This window comes from Neofelis nebulosa, chromosome Y (assembly GCF_028018385.1).
Source record: "Neofelis nebulosa isolate mNeoNeb1 chromosome Y, mNeoNeb1.pri, whole genome shotgun sequence".
NCBI lineage: Eukaryota > Metazoa > Chordata > Mammalia > Carnivora > Felidae > Neofelis > Neofelis nebulosa.
In genome coordinates, this window is record NC_080801.1 from 5,304,765 (window position 1) to 5,329,803 (window position 25,039).

General features: G+C 55.3%; 2 protein-coding genes across 2 annotated transcripts; both read left to right on the forward strand.

Annotated features, from left to right (window-relative positions):
- Positions 1–2,030: 2,030 nt before the first annotated feature.
- Positions 2,031–4,758, forward strand: LOC131503445 (testis-specific Y-encoded protein 1-like). Its single transcript, XM_058714917.1, has 5 exons — positions 2,031–2,717; positions 3,940–4,017; positions 4,174–4,285; positions 4,423–4,568; positions 4,673–4,758. Exons 1-5 carry the CDS (start codon positions 2,031–2,033, stop codon positions 4,742–4,744), a joined length of 1,095 nt encoding a protein of 364 aa, XP_058570900.1. The 3' UTR covers positions 4,745–4,758.
- A 13,258-nt stretch (positions 4,759–18,016) lies between these two features.
- On the forward strand, positions 18,017–20,883 carry LOC131503450 (testis-specific Y-encoded protein 3-like). The gene is given in 7 exon segments (XM_058714919.1): positions 18,017–18,086; positions 18,354–18,874; positions 19,567–19,644; positions 19,789–19,900; positions 19,993–20,136; positions 20,230–20,316; positions 20,855–20,883. Coding segments are annotated over 7 exon segments (1,041 nt in total).
- Positions 20,884–25,039: the final 4,156 nt, after the last annotated feature.

Consider the following 25,039-nt stretch of genomic DNA (forward strand, 5'->3'; position numbering starts at 1 on the left):
CTTTTGCTCACGGTGCACCCTTTCTCCGTGATGAGTCGCTTTGGATGAGAAGCTTGCCAGAGGCGAGGGTTCTCAGAGTTGAGCACATTTCCTGGGCATCTGTGAGAACCTCGTTGGTTCCACTCAGACAGCATTGACATTCATGCATGTGCAGCCTCTGCCTTTGCTTGAGTTTGCTGAGCTTTGGGACGTGATTTCTTCCCGCACGTGCTGTGCCTAAATCTCTGCTGTGTCTTTCCGGCAGTCCCGTTTCCTGTCTCCTGCTGGTAACTACAGGGCTTCCAGCAGCCCTGTGGGGATCGGGTCCTGGTGTTCTTCCCTGCGGTGCCCTCTTCCTCACCCCGAATGACCTCAGTCATTCCTCAGTCTAGGAAGCTAGAACTAGCTTCCTTCTAGTTCAGGGTTCGTTTCAGACTGCCCTTAAGGTCCAGGTCGGAGTGGTGCCTTTTGTGCTGAGGGCTGACCACTGTACAGCATTCGTCTCTGTGCAAATTGCACAGGTGAATTTCACCAGGTGAAACTGCACACTGCAGTTGCCCTGTCTTCAGAGTCAGCCCACCTGTCTCTGCCTCGGCTGCCCCTGCTCTCCTTCCTCCTACCCTCTCCTTGCCTCCCCCTCCCTTGTCTTCTTCCTGTCCCTCCCTCCCACTTTCCTTCCAGCTCTCTTTGTCTTCGTCTCCCTCCTCTCCATCACTACTGCCTCCCCCTGTCTCCGCCGGTCTTCCTTGTAATAGGTGCCCCTCTGTCTCTTCTTGTCTTGCTCCTCCTCCCTGTCAGTCCCGCCAATCTCCCTGGGACTCTCCCTCTCCAGGCCGGTCTTCCCCTCCACTCGTCCTTCCTTCATCTGCTTGCACGTGTCTCTCTCTCTCCCTCTATAGCTCCCTCTCTCTGTGTGTCTCTTTCTCGCTGTCTCTCTCAGTGGACCTTCTGTGTCTGGGTGCATGCTTCTTCAGAATTCTCGTTGGCGCCTGGGAAATGTGAAGGGAACTCGTCTGCTATCGTGTGTACTAGTGAAAGCAGGCACGGGGCTTTCTCAGAGACAGACACAGACAAGTTTGCAATACTCGGTGAAGGGCCCCCTAAGTGCCCTGCTTGGTTGGAGTCGTCCTTCTTTTAGTGGAAGGTTAGATTTCCGGACCGGAGCAAACTGCTAAATCCTACTACCCCACCTCCCTGGCCCTCTGCACGGAGATCAGTAGGGCACCAGTGGCAGATGGGGCTCTGGGGTTGTTCTTTGCTCTGATTTGCAGTGCAGTGAGGTCTACTGAGCTGCTTTCTGGCAGGGACACGGCACTGGGGTGGATCTAGGGTGGGTGTCACCGGTTCTGGGTGGGCACCCACCTTACCGCTGCCCTCAGCCTGACGGCCAGGGAGGAGAAACCGTGCGGACGGCCATGTGGCCCCAGTAGGCGCGACACCTAAGGACTTCTCCAGGCCTTGCCCCAGCTTCATGAAGAAGGGGCAAGGGACGGAGCATGCAGTGGCTCACGGCGTGGACGTTCCTGTGCTGAATGCTCTGGTGCCCGTACTGAGGCCTCTGGGGAAAGGGTGTACAAGCGACCACAGATTGTGTGATACCGGGGACCTCGCAAGTCAGGCCTGGAAGGTGACAGCGCTGAAGAGGACATGCGGCAAAACGGGGCTCACGCTGGTGGCTGGGCACTTGCTCCAGAGCCCGGACCGGCCGCTGGCGCGCGCTTGCTGGCCACCAGCACCCTGTCTTGCTGTCTTGCAACTCATTGTTCCGCGAAGCTGGCCAGCGGGCCTGACCTGCCCTGGAACCACTTCGCCCCAGGCCGCATGCGCCCACTCTTCACTGCCTCTGTCTCGGCCCCTCCTCCACAGCAGCCACAGCCAATGCGGAGTCCTCAAATCCCAGAGCCTGTGCGCCTGCGCCCAACTTGGGCGGGCTGAGGCGGGAGGCAGCAGGGAGCTAAAGGTCTTGCGGCCAAGGCTCCCCCCACCGGCTGCCATTTCCCTGTCCTTGTCCTGAGGCTGCCCTAGCTACACTGGGGCCGGGGCGGAGAGTCATGGCCAGCGTGTCGCGGTCCGGAAAAAGCAGCGATTCCCGTCGACCCTGGACCCTGATCGTCCCGGATGAGAAAGGTCGAGAGTCCCGGACCCGCGGGAGTGCAGGGGCGCTGGAGGGCGTGGGTTGGCCGCAGTCCCCAGGTTCAGGGGCGGCAAGCGCCCATCGTGTGCAGGAAGCCCAGGCCGGGTGTGAGATACAGGTGGCAAGCCCAGCGGAGGAATTGGTGCTGATATTGGATGACGGAATGGTGGCGGCTGAGGTGGTGATCGGGGAGGAGGAAGAGGACGGCGGGGGGGCGACCGAGGAAGAGGTGGCTGGAGAGGAGAATTCTGAGGAAGCCAAGCCAGAAGCAGAGGACATGCACGAGGAGGAGGAGGTGGAAGTTGAGAGACAGCAGCAGGAGGAGATTCAGGAGCAAGAGGAGAAGCGCGAGGCAGATGCAGAGGCGGAGGAGGGGCCCCCGCTCTCACAGGAGCTGCAGCAGCGAGAGCCAGCGCTGCGTCCTGCCTCAGCCCAGGACCCACTGGCAGTGCTGGAGCGTCTTCAGCTGGAGATCAGCGCTGGGAATGCCCAGGATTCCAGGGCCTTACGGCGGCTGAAGCGCAGGATTCTTCGGAGGCGGATTTCTCACCTGGATCACAGAAGGGCCGTCATCAAGCACATCCCTGGCTTCTGGGCCCAGGCGGTATCCTTCCTTGTGCTGGTGGGTGATGGCGGGGGCTGTTGTGCAGGAGGGCTGGGCACTGAGAGCAGGGTGCCTCAGGGCGATGGCCCCGAGGGAGGAGAGCTGGGGAATGGTCCCTGGCCCTGGGTTGGTGTGGTCTGGGATCCAGTGTAAGGCCTTGCACAGGGGCGGTTGTTGGGCACGGGGGGACCCGGGGACTTGGAGCTGCTTCCTCTTGGTCTCCGCCAACATTGGCCTGCAGGCTGCTCTCAAACATTATTTGCGGACGCGAGTCATGTGTCCCCATGCTACCAGAGCTAGGGTAGCACAAAGCAGCCTTCACTCAGAGCAGATAAAGCAAGGAAATATTTCGCTGCAAAATGGGAGAGTTACACAGGCCGCACACCCACCTTCACATTCACAGGCTGTGCACGGTTTCTTAGCAGTTCCGTCAAAGGAGAGCTTTTCAGACACACACTCATGGCCTTTAGTGGAAGCACGCCACGCCCCTTTGCCAGACAGTAGGACGACTCAGACCCACTCCGAACGGGGTACAAGCTGCCTGCACAGACCCTGACATACACACACACACACACACACACACACACACACACACACACACACAGGATTCTCTCCTGGTATGTCCACCGCTGCTTCCCTCTCTGTCCTCAGGCTCCGGCTGGGTCCCACCCATGTCTTTCTCTCCAGACTGGCTGTGTCACTGTGTCTATTTCTTTTCCCTCCTCGGCCCTCCTCGTCCGTGCTTCTTGATCTCTTTCTCCCTCCCACACCCTCCGCTTGCATCGTAAGTGGGCAGTCGGGTTCCTGTAAGCCATGTTCTTCCATCTGCACTCAGAAGGCTGGTGACAACCTAGGTCTTCACGGGAATATGCCAAGAAACCCAGCCGTGAGGAGGGGTCAGTGCACAGGCCGACATCCCAAGCTATGATGGGCTGCTGGCAGCCCACACAGGTCAGATATAGGAAGGAACTGTGAGGAGTGCAGGCAGTGGAGTCTCTCCCTGCTGTGTGCAGACAGCGTGGGAGGTACAGGAAGCCAACGGACTGCCCAGTGTCGATGGGGTCTGATGCATTTGCAGAGGCTGAGGAGTGTGGGGACTAGTGTTTCCTGGTGTTTCTGCAAATGCCATGATCCCGTCCTTTGCTCTTAGCCTGGGAGGTTTGGAGGGGGTGTGTGTCTGTTTCCACAGCATCTGAAGGCACAGCTCCTTGACACAGCACAGATTCTGAATCACCCCCAGTTGTCGGCCATGATGGGTGCCCAGGACAAAGACGTGCTCAGCTACGTGGTCGACTTGGAGGTCAGACCGGGGAGGCTGTGGCTGGGGGCCGTCCCGTCGGGTGTGGGATTTGGGCGGGAGAGGGTGAGGCAAAGGTGCTCACCCTCACAGCCAGGCAAGTAGCTCGGGAGCCCGAGGGAGGACACTTGCCCCCTCCTGTCCCATTGCTCACGGCAGGTGGAAGAAGTGGGCCATCCCAAGTACCGCTGCAGAGTGATGTTTTTCTTTGGGGCCAACCCGTACTTCCGGAACCCAGTGATCATTAAGGAGTATCAGCTTAGCTTTGCTGGTAGGGTGTGGGTCCCATGATGGTGCGGGGCAGGGGGTGAGGAGCATGAATCAGGGGCATGCGGGAGGGCGACGGGGAGGGGGAGGTGGGTGGGGAGGAGGCCATCAGGTTGCTCCTCAAATCCTCTCTTCCTGCAGGCTACAGGGCATCGCATTCCACTCCAGTCCAGTGGTTCTGGGATTATGAACGTGGAGCTCCCAGTCGCAGGCATGACCCCACCAGCCTTAACTTGTTCAACTGGCTGTGTGAGCACAGCTGCCCAGGGGCGAACAGGATTGCCGAGGTGGGGCCCCTGAGGCCTTCGTCAGCAGTGGGAATGTGGGTGGCCCCCGGCCAGAGAGGAGAATGGGCTATGCCCAATGTGGTGCGGCCTGTGTCCCCTTCCAGATCATCATCGAGGACCTGTGGCCCAATCCCCTGCAGTACTACCTGAGGGAGGAAGGGACCAGAAGACAGTGATCTGACGTGCGCACGTGTCGGTGAGAACCCCAGTATGCGGTGTGTTGACCTGTGTGTTGTATGGGCAAGGGAACGTGGGCCAGACATTGGCTTGGAAATGGAAGGTCCGCCGAGACAGGGACACAGGTAGCATGGGGAGAGGGTGGGAGGATGACAGGGGACCTGCACAGACTCAGCTGCAAACACACAGAGGGTCGAAGCCTGCAAACCAAATGCAGTTGTGCTGTGGGCTGGGGCTTTGGAGAGCAACTCAGGACGAGCAATGCTTCTCCACCACAAATGCTCCCCGTGGATGTCCGCCCTCTCCCGGACTTCCCCCTGCTCCTTCAGTCTGGATTTGCCTGCCAGTCTTTGGGTCAGGAGCTGACGTGTCCCCAGACGCCACTGTGGTGAGAATCTCGCACTTCCTTCCATGTGCCCCACCACGCCATGTCCTCGCGCAACCTCACAGCCATTCTTAGAACTGGTCCAAGGCCATTGGGGGCTGGAAATGAATCCCTGGGTGAGAAAGCAAGGGGGATCGCAAAAGGGCGAGGCACAAGAGTGACACCAGCTGGGAAGTATTTGCCAATATCCCGTATCATTCTTGGTGTCTGTTGCGTGGGGGTGTGTGTGTGAGCGTGTACGCAAATGTGTCTGCGTGTGCCCACATGAGTCAGGGGCTCTGCATCTGTGTGGGGTGAATGCACAGAGCTTCTATCTTTGCCCATGCAGAAACAATGGAGGACACCACGAGTGCTGGAAGAGATGGGTGGATGAGTCTCCTGTCTTCTACGTGCCCCGGAGAGAATTGAGGAAGAGATAACGTGTGGCAGCCTTGAAGAGTTTCCATGATGTTTATGTGGACACATACAGGACGTTGAAAACCCTTCTGTTTGTGTGTGTGTGTGTGTGTGTGTGTGTGTGTGTGTGTGTGTGTATGTGTTTATGGGGACCTCAGGAGGGACGACGAGATCGGGACCTGAGTGTGACTGTCCTAGCCACTGCCCGGGTGATTCTGTGTGTGCAGGAGAGGTGCAGTCCTGGTGTGGGGCAGGTGTTGCCATGTGCACTGAGGCCTGCCTTCTTGGGCAGACAGAGCCTGGAAAGAGGAGGAGGAAGAGACAGACCTGTTATTTGGAGACCTGTTGTATAGGCCAAAGCCGAAAGGCAGGGAAGGGGATGGCACAGTGGGACCAAATTGGTCCATTGGGTCCTGGTACAGTGTGGCCAGGACTTGGTGGGATTCAGCCAGGACCGTTGCTCCCAGAAGGGTGTCCTGTCCTTGGTGAGATAGAATCCAGGGAGCAAAGCCTCCAGTCAGGATCAGAGCTAAGGCCCCGTGTCCCCGGAGAACTCAGGAGTAGGCAAGCTTCTCACAGTCGATGCCAGTATACCTTGCTGCTGCCTCCCACACCCAGGGCCCCTTTGACCCCGAGCCCTGTCCTCAGACAGTGGCTCAGGATGGGAGATGTGTGAGGGGAAGAGGCAGGTGTAGGTTGTGGGCAGCAGCGAGGCTTATGAGTGGGATTTCATGGAGAGAGTACGGGCAAGGGCGGAGATCCAGCGTGAGTTCCTGCGAGTGTGTGCGGGTGTCTGTGGCAAACTGGGCCTGAGATCCGTGGTGGTGCCGGCAGTGTGAGCGTGCATGTGTTCGTGCGATTGCGTAGCCGTGTGTCTCTGTGTGTGCAGGAGTGGGTGTGTAGCCGCTGGAGAGACAAGGAGAGACACATGGGTCTCTGTGGATGAGGTGCTTAGGTGGGACAGTCAGGTGCCAGAATACAAGAGTGCAGTCCCTTCCCTCCTGAGTCCTGATGGTAATCGGCAGGATGGGTGCAATCGTTGCTGTGCCAGCGGGCTCAAGTCAGGTTGCAAAAGGGAAATTGGTGCAAGGTCAAGAGGGGGGCCGAGGGGAGGAAAGCCTGTGCCCAGTGGCCAGTGGACCACTTGTGAGTGAGTGTGCTTGTGTGTGTGTTAGTGTGTGTCTATGTGGGAGTGAGTGTGTGTGTGTGTGTGTGTGTGTGTGTGTCTGTGTGTGTGTGTGTTGCGTTGCCCTGGTGGGCCTACAGTAGCAAATACGTAGGGGCTACATGGTTGTGCCCAGGCTTTGTGCACAGAGTAGCTAGGGAACCCAACCTGTCAGGCTACGTGGTGTGCAGAGGGCGTAGGTATTTCCCTGGAGGGAGCCGTCCAGCAAGAATGTCTGCTCTTGGCAGACGTGCCATGTTTTGTCACGAGTCAGCTCTTCCTCGGGGCTCTCCTCTCTGCTTCCTGTGCACCAGGCCCAGGGAAAGGGAGGAGCTTGGACCCTAGACCTCAGGTGACTTGAGACCCCCAGGGGTGCCATACAGGATGGTGTGTGGGGATCCGTGTGTGGATGGGCAGGTGAGCAGCCTGCCAGCTGCTCTCTGAGGGGACAGTTCCTTGCCAGCAACACCTCTCCCCGCAGCACAAGATCACCACTGTCGCTGCAGCTGGGCTGGGGACATGTCAAGGTGTGTCCCAGAACTCTGTTCCCCTTGCACGTAAGGGGTGCCAGAATGAGCCTCTCAGTCCCTGTGCGGGCGACCCTGATTAGCCTCAGGCTTTGTCGATTCCTGGCCTCACGAAAATGGGGAACTGGGTTCCTTTCTCAGCGTCTCAGCGGTTGCATGTCGACGGAGGATGCTGTGGACAGTGTGGTCAGGATTCTGACCGGGCTCCACCTGCCCCGCCCCAAACCGCAGTGGGCAGCACGTGGCCCACTGTGTGTGCTTTGGGGAATCTAAAGCCTTACAGCCCCTCCCGTATTCTTCTCAGGTGGTGGAGGTTCAAAGGGGCCTAGGGAGGAACACTAGTCCCAGTCTGCTGCCGGCTGTGCCCACAGGTGTGTGTGCCCAGCTCCTTGACGCTGAAGCTGCAAGGCTTCGCACTGCCCCCAAAGCCCCATCCCTAGGATTTGCGTGTGGGCCAGATGGAAGTGAAGTCCCAGTGACCCTGCGGGATCACAGCGGGTGGTCTCGTCTGTGCCTGGCTACCCGCCTACCTGCCTTCCACATAGCCCGTTGCCCCCATACAGGGCTTTCGGTAAACACGCGGCCACCATCCAGCATGAGAGGGAAGGCTGGACGGTGTCCCAGTACCACTGGTCATGTGTTGGCTGCTGCCAGCTGACAGCATGGAGACCCCATGGCCCGGTGGAGGACGTCCGACCTGTCCTACAAGGATTTGGGGACGACTGTAGGGATGCATCAGGTCCCATGCAGTAACCTAGCCCTGACCTTACCTGCCTAGCGGTTGTTCGAAGCGCCTTTGGGTCCCAGGCCTGGCATGTGTGTCGGTGAGCTTCCTCCTGGATGGCACTGCCGACACAGGGCTGGCTGGTCAGGGGTCGCGTGTGAGGCCCGTTGGGGTCCGGCCTCTAGGTCCGAAACTGCTGTAGGTGTTGTTGAAAAGACAGAGCACAATATGATCGTCCCTTGGGTGTCGCTGCACTGGGGATCCTGTCGCTGCTCCCAGGTTCCCACTACCGGGTCTCCCCGGGAGGCCTGGGAGGTTGCCAGGCTCCTTTTGCAGGGACACAAAGGCTTGTCAGGGCCCATGCCTCAGGGTCCGGTGCTCATTGCGGATGACTTGGGGGCAGTGCGAGAGCTATTGCTCCCGTTCTTAGGGGAGATTGCGGTGGTCTTAAGGGACAAAGATGTGCCTGGAGAAGAGAAGGATGACCAGAGGAAGCATTAAAGGAGGAGGAGAAGGACGATGAGGAGGAGTTGGAGGAAGAGGATTGGGAGGCGTTAGAGCAGGAGGAGAAGGAGTGAATGATTGGGTGCAGGAGAGGGAACAAGTGGGGGAGGAGGATGTCCAGGATGAGGAGGAGCACGAGCCAAAGGAGTAGGAGCGGCTGCGGGAGGATGTTGAGGAGGGCGAGATCAGAGGGAAGAGGATGAGGAGAAAAGATAGAGCCAGGGTGGAAGAGCATGAGTAGAAGTGTAGGAGCAGAAGGAGGAAGAGCCCGAGGAGGAAAAGGTGGAGGGAGAGGAGGAGCGGGAAGAGTTGGAGGAAGAGGATTGGGTGGGGTTAGAAGAAGAGGAGGAGGAGAAGGAGTAGGGAATGACTGGGTGCAGGAGAAGGACAAATGGAAGAGGATGATGTCGAGCACCAGGAAGAGGAGGATCGCGAGCCAAAGGAGCAGGAGCAGCTGGAGGAGGGAGTTGACTAGGACGAGAGCAGAGGGAAGAAGAGGTGAAAGGTCAGAGGTAGGGCAGGAAGGGCAGTAGCAGGAGAGGACCTGGAGAAGGAGGAAGAGTCCTAGGAGGAAGAGTTGGAGGAGGAGGAAGAGGTGAAGGACGAGGACGAGGAGGATCAGATGCAGGAAGAGGATTGGGAGGAGTTACAGGAGGAGGAGGAGGAAGACGAGTGAATGATCGGGTGCAGGCGAGGGAAGAAGTGGAGGAGGAGGAAGTCCAGGACGAGCAAGAGGAGCAGCAGGAGTCGAAGAGCAGTAGTAGCTGGGGAGGAAATTGAGGAGGACGTGAGCAGAGGGAAGAAGACGAGGAGGAGGAAAGGTAGAGCCAGGGCTGGAAGCGCAGTAGCTGCAGAGGGGGAGCAGAAGGATGAAGAGGCCCGAGGCTAAGACTTCCAATACTGTGTTGAGTAACAGCGGAGGGGGTGGACATTCCTGTCTCGTTCCTGACTTGAGCTGAGAGCTTTTGCTCATTGAGATGATATTCACGTTGGGTCGTTCATACATGGCTTTATGACCTCGATGTGTGCCCCTTCTATCCCTACTTTCCTGAGGGTTTTTTTTTTTTTTTTACCAGGAAAGGATGCTGTATTTTGTCCAACACTCTGTCTGGATCGAGTGAGAGGATCCTGTGGTTCTCGTCTTTTCTTTGGTTGATGTGAGGAATCCTGTTAATTGTTTTGCGGATGCTGAACCAGCCCTGCATCCCAGGTGCAAATCCCACTGGGTCGTGGTGAATAACATTTTAATGTATTGTTGGATCCGAGTGTCTGATATCTTGTTGAGGAGTTTTGCATCCATGTGCATCAGGGAAATTGGTCTATAGTTCTCCTTTTTAGTGGGGTCTCTTTCCGGTTTTGGAATCAAGGTAACGCTGGCTTCATAGAAAGAGGTTGGAAGTTTCCTTCCATTTCTATTGTGGGAACAGCTTCAAGAGAATAAGTGTTAACTCTTCCTTAAATGTTTGCTGGCACTCCCCTGGAAAGCCATCCGGCCCCGCAGTCTTCTTCCTTCAGCAGGTTTTTCGTTACTAACTTGATTTCTTTACTGGTGATGGGTCTGTTCAGATTTTCCTTTTCTTCCTCTTTCAGCTTTGGTAGTGTAAATGTTTCTAGGAATTTGTCCATTTCTTCCAGATTGCCCATTTTATTGGCAAATAATTGCTCCTAATATGCTCTTCTTATTGTTTGCCTTTCTGCTGTGTTGCTTGTGATCTCTCCTCTTTCATTCTTGCGTTTATTGATTTGGGCCGTTTCCTTTTTCTGTTTCATCAAACTGATGACTGGCTTATCAATTTTTTTAACTCCTTCAAAGAAGCAGCTTCTGGGCTCATTGATCTGTTCTCCTATTTTGGTTGGTTGGTTGGTTGGTTGGTTGGTTGGTTGGTTGGTTGGTTGGTTTGAGGTTGTTTTTGTTTTTGGTTTGTTTCATTTTTGGTTTCAATAGCGTTAATTTCCGCTAACGATTGTTATTTTCTGCCTTCTGAATGTGTTGGGTTTCATATGGTGTTCTTTTTACAGCCTCTTAAGGCGTAAGGTGAGGTTGTGTCTCTGAGACCTTTCTTTCTTCTTTAGGAAGACCTGACTTGCTAGATAGGTCCTCTTATTACACACCCTGGTGCGTCCCAGGGGTTTTGGGTTGTGGTGTTATCAGTAACTTCCATATACATTTTCATTGACTTCGGTATACTTTGTATATCCTCTTTAAACCCTTGGTTAGCCCATTCAGTCTTTAGTAGGATGTTCTTCAGTCTCCCAGTATTTGTGACCTTTCCAAATTGTTTCTTGTAGTTGATTTCGAGTCTCGTAGTGTTGTGGTCTGAAAATGTGCACGGTGTGACCTCGATCTCTTTGAACTTCCTTAGGGTTGACTTTTTCCGCCAGGAAATGATCTATAGAGGAGAATATTCCATGAGCACTGGAGAAGAACGTATGTTCTGCTGCTTTATTATGAAATGTTCTGAAGATATCTGTGCAGCCCATCATGTCCAGTGTGTCCTTCAACGCCCCCGTTTGCTTGTTGATTTTTTGTTTAGATTATCTGTGTATTGCAGCAAGTGGGGAGTTGATGTCTCCTCCTATGATGGCATTACTAAGAATGAGGTTCCTTATGTTTGTGATTAACTGATTTGTGTATTTGGTTGCTCTCAAATACACCACATAAATGTTTTCAATTGCTAGGTCTTCTTGGTGGATAGACCCCTCGATTATGACATCATGCCCTTGTGCATCACTTGACACAGTCTTTACATTAACGTCTGGATTGTCTGATAGAAGTATGGCTACTTTGGCTTTGTTTGGTTGACGGTTAGCATGACAGATGATTCTCCATCCCCTTATTTTCACTCTGAAGTTGTTTTCACATCTAAAGTGGGTCTCCGGTAAACAGCATATCGATGCAACTTGTTCTCTCATCCATTCTGTTCCCCTGTGTGTTTTGATTGGAGCATTGAGTCCACTGACGTTTAAAGTGAGTACTGAAAGATATGAATTTATGGCCATTATCTTGTTTGAAGGGTTGGAGGATAAAATATCTATATATCTTTATATCTATATCTATATCTACGTCTCCATCTCCATCTATATGTATATGTATGTGTATGTGTATATGTATATTTATATATATATATGTATATGTATATGTATATCTATATGTATGTGTATATGTATGTGTATGTGTATATGTATACGTATTGTATAACTATATCTATATATCTATATCTATATCAATATCTATATATCTCTATATATCTTTATATATCTAATTCTATATCTATTTCTAAAGATAAATATAAAAAGTATAAATATAAACAGGTAGATAGGTAGGTAGATAGATAGATAGATAGATAGATATGAATTTCCCTCTGAGTGTCCCCCCTTAAAAATTGCATGCAGGTCTGATTTAGCGGTCACAAACTCCTGTAAATTTTGTTTGTCCAGGGGCGCCTGGGTGGCGCAGTCGGTTAAGCGTCCGACTTCAGCCAGGTCACGATCTCGCGGTCTGTGAGTTCGAGCCCCGCGTCGGGCTCTGTGCTGACAGCTTGGAGCCTGGAGCCTGTTTCAGATTCTGTGTCTCCCTCTCTCTCTGCCCCTCCCCCGTTCATGCTCTGTCTCTATTTGTCCCAAAAATAAATAAAAAACATTGAAAAAAAATTTAAAAAAAAAAATAAATTTTGTTTGTCTGGGAACCTTTTTCTCTGTTTCTATTTTGAATGACAGCCTTGCTGGATAAAGAATTCTTCACTGCGGATGTTTCTAATTCAGCACTTTGAACGTATCCTACCACTCCTTTCAGGCCTGCCAAGTTTCTCTGGATAGGTCTGCTGCAAACCTGATCTATCTTCTCTTGTAGTTTAGGGACTTGTTTCCCCTTGGTGCCTTCCTGATTCTCTTTGCCTGAGTACTTTGTGAGTTTGAATATGATATGCCTTGCTGAGGGTCAGTTTTTGTTGAATCTAATGGGGTCCTCGGTGCTTCCTGGATTTTGATGGTGTGTCTTTCCCCAGGTTAGCAAAATTTCCCACTATGATTTGCTCACATAACCTTTCTACCCCTATTTCTCGCTCTTCCTCCTCGGGACCCCTATGATTCTGATGTTGTTCCTTCTGCATGAGTCACTGATTTCTCCAATTCTTCAATCGTGCTCTTTTCCTTAATCTCCCTTGATTTTCCTGCTTCCATAGTCTCCATACGTTTGTCCTCTGAATCGCTGATTCTCTCTTCTGTCTCATCCATCCTTGACACCGCTGCATCCATCCATCATTGCAGCTCAGCTATATCATTTTTAATTTCATTCTGGCCAGTTTTCACTTCATTTTTTCTCTGCACAAAGGGACTCTAATCTACATTGGACTGCAGCTAGTATTCTCATCATCGTGCTTCTAAATGCTGCTCCAGACATCTTGCTTGTACCTGTGTTGGTTGAATCCCTGGCTCTCGTTTCTTCATGCTCTTTCTTTCTGGGTGAATTCCTTCCTTTTGTCATTTGGAATGGAGAAAAGGAACTCATGAGGTGGAAAATTCAAATGAAATATTCAAAGTGTAAAATGTTAAAAGTAAAAACTTAAAAACACACACGTAAATAATGGAATGAATGATGCTAGATTCTAGGCATGTTTCATCTGGGTGTTGAAAGTGGTTTTGTCACAGGGGAGAAAAAAAAAAGTGGGAGTGGAGAAAAATTTAGAAAATACCAATAAAAATATTAAAAAGGGAAATGTCGTGAGAATTTGAAAACTCAATACACTGAAGTAGACTAAAAGGAGAAGATGGGAGTAAAATAGAATTTGTGAATATAGACACAAAAGGAAAGAATAATGTAGAAGAGTTTTAAAGAAAATTAGTAAAATTTCCACCTGCCCAGTCTCCTTTGCCTCTCCGCGCACAAAAGCACCTCCCTTCCTGCGCCTCCTCGCTCTCCAAGTTCACTTCTCCATGCCACGTACCTGCTGAATTCGGAGGTTCAGGATATGCAGATTGCTGTGCTAATCCCCCAGTCAGTTTCCTGGGTGGGTACGATGGTTTAGTGTTGGTCTGGCTGTATTTCATGCACACGAGACACTTAAGAAGCTTCCATGCTGTCTGCCATCTTGGCTCCTCCCCAAAGAGGTGAGATGTGTAGCACCAGTTCTCTGATATGAGACATCCCATAGGACAGTTGTGGTCGGTGACAAAGCGGAAAAGGGCATGTACCACACAGGGAGGTCACCCTGGAGGGGGAGGCAGAGAACCTGCTCCAGACCTGGGAGGGGAGGCAGGGGCTCCAATGCTGGAGCCACGCCCACCACCCTCCAGCTGATGGTTCCTGAACAGCAGCCAACTGTCTGGGTCTGGCCTGGAGCTCCTTCACCCCAAGGACCTGTGGTCAAAAAGTTCACTGCCCTGCCTCTGCCCCACCTCCACCACAGCCACAGCCACAGCCACAGCCACTGCAGTGTCCGAAGGGCCACGTGGCCGTGGGCGTGCTTCCCAAAAGCTGGTGGGCTCCAGAAGGAGGCAGCAGGCATTTAAAAACCTTGGGCCTCGACACTCCACCTGCCGGGCCTAGTCTGGAGCCTCATGCCTCAAGTTCCCACCCCTTGTGCTCTATGGCCCTAGCCTGAGGATGGGCTAAGGCCCCAAAGCAAGGGAGTCATGTTCCGGAAAACGCTGAGATTCCTGAGAATACCGGGCCTCCATTCTGCTGGAAGAGGGCGTTCGAGAGTCCAGGCATCGTGGCAGCACGCCCGTCTCAGTCCCAGACAATTTCACTCATTCATACGCACGCGCACGCGCACGCACAGGCACAGGCACGGGCACACACACACACTCCCCCTCTGTGGCTGTCTCTAGTTGTGACTTACTCTCCTTCCTCGGCCTCCTTCCATGTCCCTCTGGCCTCTGTCTGTCTCTGAGTCCCTGTGATCATTTTCTTTAGGGAACGCTTCCTCCCTCCCACACCTCCATCTCTCTTTCTCTGTCTCTGTCCTGTCCTGGGACAGTATCAGTGCATGTGGGTTTCCGTGAGCTGTGCATGTCCATATGGACGTAGTAGGCTGCTGATGGCACAGGGCTGCAGGGGAACGCACAAAGGAACGCACAAGTACCAGGGGTCAGAGCACATCCAGACCTCCTAAGCCGTGACTGCCTCCAGGCAGCCCACACAAGCTGGGTATGCATGTGAACTGAGAAAGGTCAGTCCCTTGGCCCTTGCCCTGTAGGTTGCAGCCAGCTGGGAGGTACTGAGACCCAAGGGACTCCCCAGTGTTGAGAGGGTCTGAAGAAAGGGCAGGAGCCGAGGAAGCAGGGAACCTAGTCGTAGCTGGTGTTTCTCCACCTGCCATGTTGCAGTGCCATTGGTACTGGAAGGTTGGTATCAGGTGTGGCTCTCTTTCCTTGGCATCTCAATGCAAGCTTCCGTGACCCAATGGAGGTCCTGAATCGGCCCTAGTTTTCAGCCAGGTTTGGGCCCCAGGACAAATGCATGTGCTGTGTGAGGGGGAAAAGCAAGTGTGAGTCGTGGGGAGGAGCTAGCTTCGTGAGTGGGATGTGGCAGAGGGCATGAGTGAGTGCACAGGTCCACTAGAGCGTGTCTGTGAATGTATTGTGGCTGGCGCCTGTGAGTACTTTTGCCTGGGCCTTAGCGTTTGTGCTGGCAGCGTGCGCGTGTCTGTGTCCACGTGCCGCGTGGCCGTGCATCTTTGTGCCTGAGTGAGTGTGCGTAGGCCGTTGGCTAGCGAAGGAAAGAGACTGGGGGCTTTCCTGACTTGGTGAGTAAGGGGGAGGCTCCAGTGCCAAAGTGCAGCGAGTGCAATCCCTTCGCTCCTGGGATCGACACGGAGCTAGCTGATCACCTTTCATGACGGGAGGAAAGCCTGGACTTTGCCTGGGTCCGCTCATCCTGTGTTGCCTTGGCCAGGGGCAAGTTGGGGTTGGGCCTTCCATGGCGCAGTGGAGGAGGACCAAAGTTCCCTGCAAGGAAGTGGGCATTAGTGGAGGGAGGCAGCAGATAGCAAGAGTAAGTCTGGCCCTGCTCCTGGAGCGGCCTAGGGGATCATCGCAAGGCCTTGTGGTCCGAGCCTGGGGATGTGTCTCGGTGAACATCCTCCTGGATGACCCTGCAGAGACGGGCCTGGCTGGTCTAGAGTCCCTTGCGAAGTTGGGGCCCGGCCCCTGGGCCCCAATATTGTGGTAGGTGTTGGTCAAACTGAAAGGCATTGCCTGCTTGTCCCAGACAGTCCCTGCACCTGGGACCCAGATTTGCTCCCACGTTCCTGCCACGGGGTCTCCCAGCGATGCGTGGGAGTTTGACAGGCCCCATTTCTCTGGAGGGAGTGTGTTGCATAGGTCAGGTGCACCAGGGTCTGGGCCTGCTTTCCTGTCTTGCCCACCCCCTACGTCCTCTGCTGAGGGCAGCTTGAGGGCTCACCACTGGACCTGTTCCTCTCCCTTTCTGGGTAAGCGTTTGCCTCTCTGTCGGTCACACTGGCCACCCCCTCTCAGCCCCCTACCACCTGGTCAGCCTTCCCCCCATCCACCTGCGTGTCTATGCATTGCTGTCACCTGAAGCGGTGGTGTGCTGCCTCATATATCACAGCCACCCTGGAGCATTTCTGTACCCCGTACGTATCGTGACATAGCCCAACGAGTCTGGAGGAACCTCTTCTGTGTCACGGAAGCAACATGTTGGCCAGAGGGCCCGGCACACGAATTTGGAAATCCTGGAATCCCCCGCCTGCGGGGCAGCCTCCTGGTCCCATAAAGAGGTAGGGGAACACTGCACTCCACCAAAGGGAAAAGGCAATGCATGAGTGTGGTGCCTGGCCAGGCAATGCATCTCGAGCCTCCAATCCTGCAGTGGCTCTGTGTGGTGTGTGTGTGTGTGTGTGTGTGTGTGTGTGTGTGTGTGTGTGTGTGTGTGTGTATGTGTAGCTGGTGCTGTCTGACATAGACCGGCAGGGAGTCCACATCACCACTGCCCTGACAGGGAGGGAGACCACATCATTGCCCTCACTGCACACCGTCTGCAGCTTATTGCTTCCCCAAAGTGGTCATGTGGCTTCGTGTAGACCGTGGGGCGTGTCCCTCACTTGGGTCCCAACACTACATCCCCCAACCCCCTGAAACCTCTCGGAGACCCTTGAAATCATGCTGTCTGTGGCACAGGGGGACAGTGTTTTGAGTCAGCGCCCACGCTCATGGCAGCCTGCCGCCTAAGTGAGTGGTAAAGGAAATGGGAGCAGGATGAACAGACATATGGCCAACGAAGGCCTGGGGAGGGTCCCTGTGAGAAGATGGCCGACCACTGTGGGAGGAAGGGGACCGCTGTCTGTGGGGCAGACGCAAGCTCCAGGAATCCCAGGGCTCACGGGCACGGGTCTTTCCTGTGCACTGCCACACACGGGAGGAATGGGCAGCCGATCGTGAGAGGGGGGTGTGTGCTTGCCAGCGTGTCACGTTCCAGGCAACGGGGACAAACGGCAAGAGCGGCGCGCGTGATACGCAGCCTCCCCTAGTGTGGCGTCCTCTCCACGTCACACACCTCTGGTCACCGACCTTCCCTAGCCGGTGCACTGCTAGACTGCTGTCATGACATACATGTCTTCTGGGAGCAAAGATGGACGTAGAGAATATGCAAAGGAGGCTGAGCAGATGGAAAACCAGGGTGCACAGACAGCAGGCGCACAGCTGAAATGCGTCTCCCGGACAGCCAAGGTGACCGCTGAGTGGATTTGTCAGACTAGGGGCACAATGAACAACGGTGGCGGTGTACATGGGAAAAGCGTGGAGGTCCCCCTTTACCCGTGTGTATAGACAGCCGCGTGCCCAGCGCAGCGTGGAATGCAAAGGTCGCTTTCGCATGGCCAGAAGCCAAACAGGGCACCCAGAGCGCACAGAGGGCCGGCTGCAAGCCCCCCGGAGGAGTTGCCTCGCACAGGGCCCACAGCCTTCCTGCCTATGCAACAGACGCGCCCCAGTTTCCTGGTGACCTAGGGGCGGGACCGCCGAAGCCACGCACGCCACCGTCCCTATGATTGGTCCCGAAGGCAGTGAAGCAGCCTGGGCGTGGCTTGGAGCTCCCTCAGCCTCAAAGCCGCAGGCGCACACCTCTCACCACAAAGGCCTCCGAGGCAGCATCGGCATGGCGATAGCCACCGCCGAGGCATCCTGGGTACAGCACCATGCGCATGCGCCCCCTCGACGTTTGGGCTCTGGGAGGAAGGGGGAGCGAGTTGCCAGCCATTGCCCTCAGGGCTCCACTGACTGGGTCTGGGGAGGGGGGCCGTGCTTCCACGTCCCGCTTCGTCGCCGGTAGGAGCCACAGTTGGTGTCTCGGGCCGGGGCCGCATGTTGCGCGACTCGTGTTTCCGAAACACTGGGGACGCCCGGAGGCCCCATGCCGCCTTCGACCGGGAAGGGGGCGGTCGAGAGACGAGGGCCCGTGGGGACACTGGGCGTCCGGCAGCGCCGGAGGTGCCGCAGGCCGAAGGCTTGCAGGCCACAAGCGAACAGCCTGTGCAGGAAGGCCAGGCCCGACCCGAGAGGCAGGTGGGCGGCCCCAGCGAGATATCGGTGCCGCTGGTGCATGACATAATGGCGGTGGAGGCGCTGTGGGGCCTGGTGGAGGAGGAGGTTGAGGTGCCGGCCGCGGAAGAGGACACGCGTGGGGAAGAGGGGCATGACCAGAGGAAGAAGGGGGAGGAGGACGAGGAGCAGGAGCAGGGGAAGGACAAGGTCCAAGTTCACGAGGAGAAGGACCTGAAGGACGAGGGGGAGCAGCAGGAACAGAAGAGCAGAAGGAGGAGGAGGAGGAAGAGGGGGAGAGGCAGCAGGAGTCAAAGATTAGAAGGAGAACGAGCAGCAGAAGCCCAAGCAGAAGGAGGAAGAGCGGAAGGAGGAGGAGTTGGCGGAAATGAAAGGGGAGGAGCAGGAGCACCAGGGTGTACAAGCGGGCGCGGCCGTGGCGGTGGAGGCATCGGCGGCGGCAGTGGCAGGGGAAGGGGACCAGGAGGAGGAGCAGGAGGAGGAAGGGAAGGCGTGGGAGCCATCCAAGGGAGAGCAGAATTGCAAACGGAGGAGGAAGAGGAGCAGGAGAAGGGAGCGCTGGAGGAGCAGCAGCAGGGCGAGGAGGAGGTGGAGGGAAAGGAGGACAAGGAGGAGCGGGAGGAGGAGGAGGAACAGAAGCCGAGTGAGCAGGAAGGCCGATGGGTGGAAGAAGCCCAGGAGCTGCAGGTGAAGCAGCAGAAGAAGGAGCGGGTAGAGTCAGGCCTCCGTCCTTGCCCTTCCCCACTGGAGGCTCTGGAGGCCCTTCAGATAGAGCTACAGCCGGTGAATAAACAAGCCAGCCGGGAGCACGCTCCACTCCAACTCAGGATGTGGCAGAGGCGGCAGCGTCATCTGGAACAGAGAAGTGCCCTTATCCAGGGCATCCGTGGTTTCTGGGCCAAGGCTGTATCCTTCCTGCTGCTGGTGGAGGGTCCAGAGGGGGCTGGGCTTGTGCAAGAGGAAGGAAAGGGAGGTGACATTTAGAGGAACCCAGGACAGGGACTGGAGCTAAGCCGCGCTCCAGTGGCCGGGAACGTGCAAACGTGATCCCATCCGGCGGTCCTGGCTCTGCAATGAGTGTGGGAGGAGGGCAGTGCCGGGGTGGGGGAGGCATGTGTGCTTTACGTCGCACCTGGCACGGAAACAGCGCTGGGAGAGTGGGGAGTGGCGGTGGAGGTCCAGGCCAGGACGGGGAAATGACCGAGGGCTTCTTCCCACACAAAGGCGCGTGGGGGCACGTTTCTGGGTCCCGCTAAGCATCTTGCTGCGGGGAAGGCGATGTGAATGCCCACTGGTCGGCGCGAGACCGGATGTGTGCTGTCTGGCTGTGTGGAAGTAAGCGTCCTCAGTGTCCTCATGAGCACACAAGGCTAGGCGTGGTTGCGGGCGTCTGGGCATGCACAGCCTCCTGTGCGTGTCTAGCAGAGCCCTGCGCGATCCTGACACCCCGTGGGCCTGGACGCAGCCTGTGGGGAGGGCTTGAGACCCTGGGGGAGGACGTCAGTCCCGGGGGGAGGACGCCTGGATGCTGTCCACACGTGTTCTCTGCTTCGAGCTCTCTCATGCCCAGCACCTGAAGGCTCTTTGACCTGCAGCAGTTTGTGAACCACCCTCAGATGTCAGCCCTGATTAGTAAGCCCGATGAAAGCATGCTTCGCCACATGACCAATTTGAAGGTCGGCCTGGGAGTGGGAGGTGGTGTGGGGGGCTGGCCGTGTGGGGAGGGGAGGTGGTGGGGAGAAGTGACGTGTTCCTTCCTCAGGGGAGGGAGGGTGTCCTGGAAGAAGATTTCACATTTCTGCCCCACTGTACCACGGCAGGTGGAGGAACACAAGTTTCCCAGGGAATGCCGGAAGATCCTGCTGTTTTTTGTCAAGAACTCCTACTTCCAGAATGAAGTCGTTACGAAGGAGTATGTCCTAGGCCTTGCTGGTAAGTGTCCCCTGACTGCATGGGCGGCAGTGGGTGGAGGGTTGAATGTGACTGGTTCTCTGGCGCCGTCTCACATACTCGTCTTCCTGCAGGGTATAGGGCGTCTCATTCCAGTCCCATCCAGTGGCACCCAAGGTACAGACAGGAGGCCTACAGACGCAGGCATGACAACAGCAGCCTCAACTTCTTCAACTGGTTCTCTGACCACAGCTTTGCCGGCTCTAGCAGGATTGCTGAGGGGGGGCCCTGTAACAAGGAAGGGAGGTGATTTTCATGGGTTCCCCCACTGCGTGGGATAGCTACCTGAGGCCTGGCCTGTCTCCCCTACCAGATAATCATAGAGGATCTTTGGCCCAATCCCCTGCCGTATTTAAAGATGAAGGAGGCCCCAGGAGAGAGAACTGAGAGGGAAAGAGGTGAGCAGCCAAGGGTGTGGGCACTGAAATGTGTGCCGTGGGGTCCGTGGCACAATTCTCTTCTGCATGGAGGCACCGAGACTCACAGTGGCACAGGAGGTGACACCAGGTCAAAAGGGCATCGGCCTGAGACGGGGAGTCTTAAGAAGTAACGTGTCAAAGAGGCTTTTCCCTTTGGGGAGCCTGAAGGTGGGAAGGGGGCTAGACAAAAAGAATGAGCAAAGCGGGACAACCAAAGCTGGCTCATCAGATAGCACGGTGACAACTGTCATTCCCGGACCATGAACCCCACCGTCAGGCCTCCTACCACCATCCCACATGTTGTCTGGCTTCGGGAGCCCCTTGTCAGCTTTGGCACAGCTTATCACACCCTCCCATTCTACTTTCCGTTTGGAAACATTCAAGCAACCTTAATCAGGGCCAAGATCAGACTCTCACCTGTCCTGTGTGTGTGTGTGTGTGTGTGTGTGTGTGTGTGTGTGTCTGTGTGTGTCTGTGTGTGTGTGTGTGTGTGTCTGTGTGTACCCATATATCCCAGGGATATGCACGATCTAGAGAAGAGTATGAAGGAGCATCGCACTTCATCGACCCCAGTGGAAACCCTTCCGATGCTCACCGATGGTCCACAAGATTCTCCTGCCCACGAAATGAGGACAAGGGTGGTGGTGACACGTGGCGCAGGGCGGGGGTCCAATACATTTGAAGAAATATAGAATGGGAGATAAATATCATGAAGCGATTTGTGTGTCTTCCTCTCAGGTACGCTCTGGGGCGTGTCCATGTATACATGCGGCTGTCCAGGGGTGTAAGTGTTCTGTGCCTGCACATTGGAGTTGCAAGGAAGGGCGGGACGTAGGACATTGTCCGTAGGGATGGGTCACACATTGGGATTGCATGTGAGGTCAGTAAGATTGAAGCAATGGGGACTTGAGTGAGGGAGGCCAGGGCACAAACCTGAGAGAAAGGCCAGTGCCCAGGTTCCTATCTTTCCTGTGAAAAGGAGGAAATTCAAGGAAATGGAGACGCCAGCACAGGCCAGGGAGGTCCAATATTCAGGGTTTGGGCATGTCCATGATGGTGCCCCCAGAATCCCGCATGGGGACACCCTCAGTCATGTTGACTGAACCGCCACACAGGGAGGAATTCCCAGGGTTGATTACCCTCTGGTTTTCAGACGTCTCCCAATGCAGACTGTCTTGGGGACAAGGTCAGGATCTCAGGACCAGCCATACATATTTGAGGGATTGTGAGCAGGTTGTAAGATTGGTGTCCAGGGGAAGGAACCGAGGGACCAGAGGGAGAGTGGGTGGGTAAGACCGATGAAGTTCTGCTTCAGGCACAGTTGACAGGGACAACGTACACGCTGCAGAGAAAACAGCCCACTACAGTCTCACGCAACTCCAAAATCACAGCCAACTTTTCTGGTTCCACTTCCTGAAGCTGAGCCTCCCAAACACCGCTTCACTTATTCACACACACACACACACACACACACACACGACTCCTGAAGGAGTCCTAGTACTGAGGCCCTTGTGTGAACTTCGCTGTTTCTGAAAGACCTCTGGTTACGAATGGGTGTCCCAGATTGCAAGCCAACAGAGGGGAGGGTCGCGGGGAGGTGGAGCTCTTACAGGGCACGAACACGCCATCCTCTCTCGTGTGCCCTCTGCCCTCTCATCATCAGCCGTGATGAGTCGGGTGATGTTCTTCCTCTGTGTCCACAGGCTTAAGCCCTGTGTCCAACACGCCATGTGAGACTTGTGAAAAGACTCCCAAGTGCAAACACCAGCAGGCGCTCAGGGAGGTCGCGTCGTCCCAGGCAGCCTGTGTTCCTTTGCCTGAGTGCCAGGACAAAGGCTGCCTCAGCCACATAGGGAACGATGGACTTGTGAGGCCTTAGCATTCTGTGCAGAGGTGCCGGGCAGGCCTGGAGCTTAGAAAGGACTGGGACGAGCCTCACCTGCGACGACGTGAGTGCGGGGGTACTCCTTACAGAGCAGATGGCTGCTTGCCAGAGATGTCTGTGCTAGGGATGGGGCAAAAGCTCCACCGTGCTAGCAGTGCAGTAGACAGAGTTCAGCCTTGTCCATCGCAGGCTCTTCTGTATCCCCAAGTAACACGGCCCCCAGCACAGCGTGCCTGAGAGTGACATCCCGACACTAATATTCCTGTCTCCCAAGCTGCCCAAGCCCCCCAGGATCCCCACTGCACAGCTCTGCAGTACAAGAGCCTTCTCTGCAGTGGCTCTATTCCAGAGAAGGCGAGGGCAGTCCCAATGCATGGAGGCCTCTTGTCCCTCTCAGTATGCAGACAACATGGTCAGCAGCGTGTCACCAGGCTGTGGAGTTGAGGATCTGTGCAACCAAGCCTTACCTCTTCCAGGGCGGAAGCTGTCGCACTCTCTAGAAGGGAAGGCAGGTCTTTCTCTCGCTGCTGTCTGCACACTGGCTGGAGAAGCACGTCTTCTCAGCTGCTTGATGTGTAAATGCCAGGGTACTCAGGAAAAGCTCCCTGTGCTGACCCGAGTCTTTGGGTGTGAACATCCAAAGAAAGTATGGCCCATGATTCTGCAGTGGGAATACGGCCTCAGTGGTCATGAGGCTGGGCCCCTTGGGGCATCTTTCTGCACAAGCAGGCCGTTACTTGATAGGTCTTGCCGAGCAGGAACACTTTACGGGACAGGTGAACACAGGGTCCCCCACACGTTAATATTTCCAGCCAATACCTCCTTAGGGGCCAGGGTAACGTTTCCGCCTGGCCTGTCCCAAAGACAAGGTATGGACAAGGTGTGGGTGTGGTTGCACTCACGGCCCCCAGAGCCAAACCCTCAAGTGTGGACACATGAGGTCCGTGGTCAGAGGCCTTGGTGCTCTGTGTCCGAGGGATTACAGCCCTCATGCTGCACACACGGCAGCCCCGGATTTCCTCCCTTATGCGCAGCAATCCCTGGGGAGCCCTAGGGTCCAGGAGCTGCTAAACCGCCTGCACAACTGTATCTGCTGCCCAGCGGCCTCTTCCACCCCAACATCAGCGTGTGTGGGCTCCAGAGTGCTGTCCCTTGAGAGAGGACACCCTCAGCAATTCAGGAGCCTTCTGACTTCCATGTTCCTGAACCACACGTGTCTCTCATTGGTCTGTTGGGATCGTCATGTTGTCCTCTGTGCACAGGAAATGTCTTGCTTTGCCTGTGCTCCTCTGTCTCCCTGAGTGAGCCCTGGCGTGTTTGTGTCTTTTCCTGGCTTTGCCTGTGCCGACACCTCTCTGGTGATGCCTCCTTGCCTGGCCTAAGTGGGCACAGCTGTACCCGTGTAACCGCCTTCGTCTCTGCACACCTGTGTCTTGTGTCAGCTGTGGCTCTGGTGGCCTGTCTTGACTTTGATGTATGCTTCTGCGCTTGAGTGTGTTTCCCTCTGAATTCAAACCCTTTCTTCCACTGACAGATCCAATTGCTGTCCTGCTGTCAGGTGGAGGGGCTTCTGCGTATTCTGTTATGTGTTCCAGGAGCCAGAAATCCTTCCGTGCCTGGAGGACCTTCCTCAGAGGATTGGCCATGCACTCACTGCCAGCCAGTTCATGTCCCCAAATGCAGCTGCCTTGCTGTGAGCATGCAGTCACACCTCTATTTTCTGTCCCTCTGTTTTCAAACCCTTTGCACCTGAGGGGCTCAAACGTCACTGGCCTGCACCTTGCACATGCAGGCGTAAATTGTGTAAAGCGGTCCAGCAACGTTTTCCCACTTACTCTTTTGCCATGTGGCATGTTCGTGGCTGGGAGAGACTTTCCCCTGCCAGTGTGTGTCTTGTGTCCGTGTGCTTCCTGTGTGTTCTGGTCCCTAATTTGTCCATTACGTCCTACCTGGGAGTCTGATTCATGTTTGCGGGAACGAGGCTGACCCCTGTGACTGCTGGGTTCTGAGCTCAGCTTAGTCCCCCAGGACTAGTGCGTGAGTGAGGGACACAACGGGCAGTGACGGATATGCCCGTATCCTTCACGTGCAAGCGCTCCGTCCAGCCACCTTCACCGGGACATTTCTCAGCGACCCCTCTTTGTTTGTGGTGAGAGCCCTTGCCTCTGAGAAATCTGACGAGGCGGTGAAGCATCGCTTACGGCTGCCCTGTGCAAGTTAGATCTCCAGAACTCATGCACACGGCAGGACTGCATCTTCACACCCGAGGCCCGACACCTCCTCATCGCACCCTCCCCTGATTAACACCACTCTGCTCTCTGGTGGACTGCATGCCTTTAACTCCTTTAGTCTCCTCAGGAATCCATCAGGCAGGGCTCACCACCACTGTGCTTCTGTCAGGGGCTGGCCTCTTTCAGTGAGCCCCGTGCTTTCTGCACCGATGCTCAATGCACCCGCCCAAGGGTGAGCCACACTAAGCCCGGCGGCGAGCCCTTTGGCCCTACGTTTCCCACCTATGTGCTTGGTGGCAGAGGTGCACAAGGAGCCCGCCTGCATGCGTGTCCCAGGTCCTCCACAGGGTACAAAGTACCGCCTCAGGAGGCTGATCCGCATCACACGGGCATAGCTCTGCTTGCACGTGTTAGCCTTTCGTATCATACAGGCAGCGCAGACTTAGAAATCCCGCCACCTGCTTACAACTATCCAGCCCTCGTGCTTCTGCAGACGCTCTGTGTCTGTACAGACATTTGAGTCACGGTCTCATGACCTTCCAATACAGCTTGATGGTCTGTCCTTAGCCTACAGCCTGGGATGCGG

Bases quoted from the DNA above. Each gene is read 5' to 3' on its own strand.
- LOC131503445 (XM_058714917.1), top strand. From the start codon at position 2,031: ATGGCCAGCGTGTCGCGGTCCGGAAAAAGCAGCGATTCCCGTCGACCC. The intron at 2,718-3,939 runs GTATCCTTCCTT...GACACAGCACAG, and splicing joins CTGGCTTCTGGGCCCAGGCG to ATTCTGAATCACCCCCAGTT. The intron at 4,018-4,173 runs GTCAGACCGGGG...TGCTCACGGCAG, and splicing joins GCTACGTGGTCGACTTGGAG to GTGGAAGAAGTGGGCCATCC.